Source organism: Lepisosteus oculatus, chromosome 4 (assembly GCF_040954835.1).
Source record: "Lepisosteus oculatus isolate fLepOcu1 chromosome 4, fLepOcu1.hap2, whole genome shotgun sequence".
NCBI classification, from domain to species: domain Eukaryota; kingdom Metazoa; phylum Chordata; class Actinopteri; order Semionotiformes; family Lepisosteidae; genus Lepisosteus; species Lepisosteus oculatus.
In genome coordinates, this window is record NC_090699.1 from 2,916,905 (window position 1) to 2,925,189 (window position 8,285).

At 52.2% G+C, this 8,285-nt stretch overlaps 2 protein-coding genes across 2 annotated transcripts in view; one reads left to right on the forward strand and one right to left on the reverse strand.

The window, feature by feature from the left end:
* The window catches only part of LOC138238042 (E3 ubiquitin-protein ligase TRIM39-like), a 160,000-nt gene that overhangs the window by 32,860 nt on the left and 118,855 nt on the right, over positions 1-8,285 (reverse strand). The gene's annotated exons all lie outside the window — the stretch shown is intronic.
* LOC138238181 (integrin alpha-X-like) lies at positions 1,093-6,315 on the forward strand. The gene is made up of 6 exons (XM_069188226.1): positions 1,093-1,299; positions 2,059-2,136; positions 2,666-2,779; positions 3,463-3,570; positions 4,009-4,119; positions 5,239-6,315. Exons 1-6 carry the CDS (start codon positions 1,093-1,095, stop codon positions 5,347-5,349), a joined length of 729 nt encoding a protein of 242 aa, XP_069044327.1. The 3' UTR covers positions 5,350-6,315.

Here is an 8,285-nt window from a genome sequence, read left to right on the forward strand (position 1 = left end):
TCCACATACCAACAAACACACACACCCCAACACACACCACTTCTCAACACACACACCCTCAACACTCACCACACCCCCAACACACACACTGTCCACATACCAACAAACACACACACCCCAACACACACCACATCTCAACACACACACACAGCACACCAACACACATCACACACTCACCACACCCCCAACACACACACTCCACATACCAACAAACACACACACCCCAACACACACACAGCACACCAACACACATCACACACTCACCACACCCCCAACACACACACTCGACATACCAACAAACACACACACCCCAACACACACCACATCTCAACACACACCCCCAACACTCACCACACCCCCCCAACACACACCCACTCACCACACCCCCAGCACACACACTCCACATACCAACAAACACACACACCCCAACACACACCACATCTCAACACACACCCCCAACACTCACCACACCCCCCCAACACACACACTTCACATACCAACAAACACACACACCCCAACACACACCACATCTCAACACACACCCCCAACACTCACCACACCCCCCCAACACACACACTCCACATACCAACAAACACACACACCCCCAACACTCACCACACCCCCCCAACACACACACTCCACATACCAACAAACACACACACACCAACACACACCACATCTCAACACACACCCCCAACACTCACCACACCCCCCCAACACACACCCACTCACCACACCCCCCCAACACACACACTCCACATACCAACAAACACACACACCCCAACACACACTCACCACACCCCCAACACACATCACACACTCACCACACCCCCAACAAACACACCCAACACACACACCCCAACAAACACACATCATACACCACAGCTTAACACGCACCCCAACACACACAGCACACGCCACAGACCCCCCAACACACGCCCACACACAACCACGCTGGCAGATTCTGCTTCTTGGTTTATAGTCACCACCTGCCCGATTGCCTTCCTCCAATTGGTCAGGTGACTACGGACAGCAGGTCATCCCCCCCGGCAGCCCCACTGCTTTCTGGGAAATGTAGTTGTTCATACAAAAATGTCTGAATCTCCCCCGTCCTGCTCCCCCAGGGGCACGGGGAGCTCGGGGGGTTCTGGGACTCGTGGGCGGAGAGCTGCTGTCTCAGCTGCGCTGTCCCTGCAGGTGGAGAACCAGGGCCTGAGGAGTCTCCCAGTGACCGTGACCATCAGGGTGCCAGTGAGGCTCGGGGACAGGGACATCTGGACAGACTCCTCGGTGCTGAAGGTGAGCGTGTCTGTCCCTCTGTCTGTCCGTCTGTCCGTCTGAGTATCTGTCTGTCCGTCTGTAGTGTCTGTGTCTCTGGGTGTCTGTCTGTGTCCATCTGCCTGTCTGTTTGTGAGCCTGTCTGTCTGTCTCCTTGTCTCTCTGCCTGCCTGTCTGGTTATTTGTTTGTCTCCTTGTCTCTCTGCCTGCCTGTCTGCTTGTCTGATTATTTGTCTGTCTCCTTGTCTCTCTGCCTGTCCAGCCAGTGACTGTGGTTTCCAGAGCTGGCAGTGACACAGTGACGCTGTCTGTCTCCTTGTCTCTCTGCCTGTCCAGCCAGTGACTGTGGTTTCCAGAGCTGGCAGTGACACAGTGACGCTGTCTGTCTCCTTGTCTCTCTGCCTGTCCAGCCAGTGACTGTGGTTTCCAGAGCTGGCAGTGACACAGTGACGCTGTCTGTCTCCTTGTCTCTCTGCCTGTCCAGCCAGTGACTGTGGTTTCCAGCGCTGGCAGTGACACAGTGACGCTGTCTGTCTCCTTGTCTCTCTGCCTGTCCAGCCAGTGACTGTGGTTTCCAGCGCTGGCAGTGACACAGTGACGCTGTCTGTCTCCTTGTCTCTCTGCCTGTCTGCCTGTCCAGCCAGTGACTGTGGTTTCCAGTGCTGGCAGTGACACAGTGACGCTGTCTGTCTCCTTGTCTCTCTGCCTGTCTGCCTGTCCAGCCAGTGACTGTGGTTTCCAGAGCTGGCAGTGACACAGTGACACTGTCTGTCTCCTCAGATCGCCAACTGCACAGAAAACAGCAAGAGACCCACAGTGTCCGACTTCGTCAAGCAGCTCAAGACGCGGCCCTTAGTAGTGAGTATCAACACACACCTGTACAACCTCTAACAAGACACACACACACCTGTACAACCTCTGACAAGACACACACACACACCTGTACAATCTCTAACAAGACACACACACCTGTACAACCTCTAACAAGACACACACACCTGTACTGACTCTCACTGTACACACACACACACCTGTACAATCTCTAACAACACACACACCTGTACAACCTCTAACAAGACACACACACACCTGTACAACCTCTAACAAGACACACACACACACACACCTGTACAGACTCTCACTGTACACACACACTCCTGTACAACCTCTAACAACACACACACACTCCTGTACAACCTCTAACAACACACACACCTGTACAATCTCTAACAACACACACACCTGTACTGACTCTCACTGTACACACACACCTGTACAACCTCTAACAAGACACACACACACCTGTACAGACTCTCCCTGGACATGCTGTAGACACACACTCCTGGTGGGAAGTCACACACAGGTACTGACACACTGTCTCTCTCAGGACTGCAGTGTTGCAGAGTGTAAGGAGCTCACCTGCTCTGTTCCCCTGCTGGAGTCCAGACAGAAACTGCTCTACAACCTCTCGGGCACGGTCAGCTCAGCCTGGATAGAGCTGGTACAGACAATCCCTCACTGTCTCAACCTCTCCCTGGAGCTCTCCAGCTGTACCTACCCTCTCTCTCACTGCAGTGTTCATGTCCTGGAGTGTCCAGTCAGTGTGTCTGTATGAACCCCTCTCTCTCTCACTGCAGTGTTCATGTACTGGAGTGTCCAGTCAGTGTGTCTATATTAACCCCTCTCTCTCTCAGTGCAGTGTTAATGTACTGGAGTGTCCAGTCAGTGTGTCTGTATGAACCCCCCTCTCTCTCAGTGCAGTGTTAATGTACTGGAGTGTAGTCAGTGTCTGTATTAACCCCCCTCTCTCTCAGTGCAGTGTTAATGTACTGGAGTGTAGTCAGAGTGTCTGTATTAACCCCTCTCTCTCTCAGTGCAGTGTTAATGTACTGGAGTGTCCAGTCAGTGTGTCTGTATTAACCCCTCTCTCTCTCAGTGCAGTGTTAATGTACTGGAGTGTCCAGTCAGTGTGTGTGTATTAACCCCTCTCTCTCTCAGTGCAGTGTTAATGTACTGGAGTATCCAGTCAGTGTGTGTATGAACCCCTCTCTCTCTCAGTGCAGTGTTAATGTACTGGAGTGTCCAGTCAGTGTGTGTGTGTATTAACCCCTCTCTCTCTCAGTGCAGTGTTAATGTACTGGAGTGTAGTCAGAGTGTCTGTATTAACCCCTCTCTCTCTCTCAGACTCAGTTGCAGTCTGTCAATTTGGTTACCTTGGCATCTCTGCAGTTTGACACGAAACGGTTCATCCATGTCTTCACTACCACTCAGGAGGACTACATCAAGACTCAGGTAAGGATTCGGAGATTTGAAGGGGTGGACAAAACAGAGCTGAGCCCACTACAGAGCTGAGTGTGCTGTACAGAGTCAGGACAGAGCTGTGTGTGTTGTATAGAGCTGTGTGTGTTGTACAGAGTCAGGACAGAGCTGTGTGTGTTGTACAGAGTCAGGACAGAGCTGTGTGTGTTGTATAGAGCTGTGTGTGTTGTACAGAGTCAGGACAGAGCTGTGTGTGTTGTACAGAGCTGTGTGTGTGTTGTACAGAGTCAGGACAGAGCTGTGTGTGTTGTACAGAGTCAGGAGAGAGCTGTGTGTGTTGTACAGAGTCAGGACAGAGCTGTGTGTGTTGTACAGAGTCAGGAGAGAGCTGTGTGTGTTGTACAGAGTCAGGAGAGAGCTGTGTGTGTTGTACAGAGCTGTGTGTGTTCTACAGAGCTGTGTGTTCTGCAGGTGGAGACGAGAATTGAGCTCTATACTGAATACGATTACAAGAGAGAAATCATCGGAGGAGCAGCTGGGGGGCTCCTGCTCCTCGCTCTCATCACTGCTGGACTCTACAAGGTGTGTAGTTCTGTCCACTGTACTGTCAGTACTAACCCTCTCTCAGTGCAGTGTTAATGTACTGGAGTGTCCAGTCAGTGTGTCAGTACTAACCCCTCTCTCTCAGTGCAGTGTTAATGTACTGGAGTGTCCAGTCAGTGTGTCTGTATTAACCCCTCTCTCTCTCTCAGTGCAGTGTTCATGTACTGGAGTGTCCAGTCAGTGTGTCAGTACTAACCCCTCTCTCTCAGTGCAGTGTTAATGTACTGGAGTGTCCAGTCAGTGTGTGTGTATTAACCCCTCTCTCTCTCAGTACAGTGTTCATGTACTGGAGTGTCCAGTCAGTGTGTCTGTATGAACCCCTCTCTCTCTCTCAGTGCAGTGTTAATGTACTGGAGTGTCCAGTCAGTGTGTCTGTATTAACCCCTCTCTCTCTCTCAGTGCAGTGTTCATGTACTGGAGTGTCCAGTCAGTGTGTCTGTATGAACCCCCCTCTCTCTCTCAGTGCAGTGTTAATGTACTGGAGTGTCCAGTCAGTGTGTGTGTATTAACCCCTCTCTCTCTCAGTGCAGTGTTAATGTACTGGAGTGTCCAGTCAGTGTGTCTGTATTAACCCCTCTCTCTCTCAGTGCAGTGTTAATGTACTGGAGTGTCCAGTCAGTGTGTCTGTATGAACCCCCCTCTCTCTCTCAGTGCAGTGTTAATGTACTGGAGTGTCCAGTCAGTGTGTCTGTATTAACCCCTCTCTCTCTCAGTGCAGTGTTAATGTACTGGAGTGTCCAGTCAGTGTGTGTGTATTAACCCCTCTCTCTCTCTCAGTGCAGTGTTAATGTACTGGAGTGTCCAGTCAGTGTGTCTGTATGAACCCCCCTCTCTCTCTCAGTGCAGTGTTAATGTACTGGAGTGTCCAGTCAGTGTGTGTGTATTAACCCCTCTCTCTCTCAGTGCAGTGTTAATGTACTGGAGTGTCCAGTCAGTGTGTCTGTATTAACCCCTCTCTCTCTCAGTGCAGTGTTAATGTACTGGAGTGTCCAGTCAGTCAGTGTGTATTAACCCCTCTCTCTCAGTGCAGTGTTAATGTACTGGAGTGTGTGTTGACCCCTCTCTCTCTCAGTGTTGACGAAGTGTTTCTCTGTGCAGGCTGGCTTCTTCAAGCGGGGGTATAAACAGATGATGGAGCAGGAGGCTGGGGAGAAGGGGGCAGGTGAGGAGGCCGAGGCAGGAGAAGAGGCCCCCCCCGCCGCAGAGTAGCTACTGAGAGGACCTGCAGCCCCACAGCAGCACAACCCCACACACACACACACACACAGCCACACAAGAACACAAAACCCTCTCTCTTTCCACTGCCTGTCAGAGTGGCAGCGCTGGGTTCGATTTCTAGGGCGCTGTCTGTGTGGAGTCTGCATGTTCTCTGAGTGTTCGCATTAATTTCCTCCTACAGTCCAACGACCTGGTGTGATTGTGAGTGTCTCCTGTAATGGGCTGGTGTCCTGGCTAGTGTGTGTGTCCAGTGATGGACTGGTGTCCTGTCCAGGGTGTGTGTGTGTCCTGGTGTGACTGGTGTATTTTGTCTTGTTCCCACACACCAATCAGTCACACACACACACCAACCCCACTGAACACGCTTGGGATCAACTCGCCCATCCCTGAACAACACAGAGCCTGAGAGAGTCAGGGCCTGACCAGTCACACACACACACACACCTGGGATCAACTCGCCCATCCCTGAACAACACAGAGCCTGAGAGAGTCAGGGCCTGACCAGTCACACACACACACACCTGGGATCAACTCGCCCATCCCTGAACAACACAGAGCCTGAGAGAGTCAGGGCCTGACCAGTCACACACACACACCCCAATGAGCACGTCTGGGATCAACTCACCCATACCTGAACAACACAGAGCCTAGGGTTGCAGGAGAGGAGACAGGCACTGTGATAATTCTCTACATGACACGTGTCCAATGACGAAACAAGCACAGCTGAACACATGAAACATACTTACACAGCTGGTGTATCCACCTGGACAGGACTGAGTTTCACATAGCCCCGTCTGCACACAGTTTAATTGCTGGATAATTGCTTAATTGCACTGTATTCTGCCACCTTGTGATGGGTGTGCGAATCGCACAGTGCCCGCTGTCTGGGGGGCTCCACAGCCCGATGGCTTTGCTCTGCTGTACTGAGCCCTTCTGCATTAAAGCTGATCGAACACAGACTCTGGTCTTCTTCTCTGGGGGAACAGGAAACAGGCGCTTCCAGAGCACCCTGCAGCAGGTCGGGGGGTCCCCAGTCTTCCCCGGGGAAATGGGGTCTCCCCAGGTCGTTCCAAACTCAGCTGCCAAAAACCATCCTCTCCGTTCTCCACAGGAGACAAAACTGGGAACTTCCTGGGCGTCTTAAACAGATGGTAACGCAACCCTCCGCTATCAGGGACACAGGGACCTAGAACAGACCCCCAGTCTCTGTAGGAGTGACAGTGAATACGATCAGGACAGGGACCTATAACAGACCCCCAGTCTCTGTAGGAGTGACGGTGAATACGATCAGGGGACAGGGACCTATAACAGACCCCCAGTCTCTGTAGGAGTGACAGTGAATACGATCAGGGGACAGGGACCTATAACAGACCCCCAGTCTCTGTAGGAGTGACAGTGAATACGATCAGGACAGGGACCTAGAACAGACCCCCAGTCTCTGTAGGAGTGACAGTGAATACAATCAGGGGACAGGGACCTATAACAGACCCCCAGTCTCTGTAGGAGTGACAGTGAATACGATCAGGACAGGGACCTAGAACAGACCCCCAGTCTCTGGAGGAGTGACAGTGAATACGATCAGGACAGGGACCTATAACAGACCCCCAGTCTCTGTAGGAGTGACAGTGAATACGATCAGGGGACAGGGACCTAGAACAGACCCCCAGTCTCTGTAGGAGTGACAGTGAATACGATCAGGACAGGGACCTAGAACAGACCCCCAGTCTCTGGAGGAGTGACGGTGAATACGATCAGGACAGGGACCTATAACAGACCCCCAGTCTCTGTAGGAGTGACAGTGAATACGATCAGGACAGGGACCTAGAACAGACCCCCAGTCTCTGTAGGAGTGACAGTGAATACGATCAGGGGACAGGGACCTAGAACAGACCCCCAGTCTCTGTAGGAGTGACGGTGAATACGATCAGGGGACAGGGACCTATAACAGACCCCCAGTCTCTGTAGGAGTGACAGTGAATACGATCAGGACAGGGACCTATAACAGACCCCCAGTCTCTGTAGGAGTGACAGTGAATACGATCAGGACAGGGACCTATAACAGACCCCCAGTCTCTGTAGGAGTGACGGTGAATACGATCAGGACAGGGACCTAGAACAGACCCCCAGTCTCTGTAGGAGTGACGGTGAATACGATCAGGGGACAGGGACCTATAACAGACCCCCAGTCTCTGTAGGAGTGACGGTGAATACGATCAGGGGACAGGGACCTATAACAGACCCCCAGTCTCTGAAGGAGTGACGGTGAATACGATCAGGACAGGGACCTATAACAGACCCCCAGTCTCTGTAGGAGTGACAGTGAATACGATCAGGACAGGGACCTATAACAGACCCCCAGTCTCTGTAGGAGTGACAGTGAATACGATCAGGACAGGGACCTAGAACAGACCCCCAGTCTCTGTAGGAGTGACAGTGAATACGATCAGGACAGGGACCTAGAACAGACCCCCAGTCTCTGTAGGAGTGACAGTGAATACGATCAGGACAGGGACCTAGAACAGACCCCCAGTCTCTGTAGGAGTGACGGTGAATACGATCAGGGGACAGGGACCTAGAACAGACCCCCAGTCTCTGTAGGAGTGACGGTGAATACGATCAGGACAGGGACCTATAACAGACCCCCAGTCTCTGTAGGAGTGACGGTGAATACGATCAGGGGACAGGGACCTATAACAGACCCCCAGTCTCTGTAGGAGTGACAGTGAATACGATCAGGACAGGGACCTATAACAGACCCCCAGTCTCTGTAGGAGTGACAGTGAATACAATCAGGGGACAGGGACCTAGAACAGACCCCCAGTCTCTGTAGGAGTGACAGTGAATACGATCAGGACAGGGACCTAGAACAGACCCCCAGTCTCTGTAGGAGTGACGGTGAATACGATCAGGACAGGGACCTAGAACAG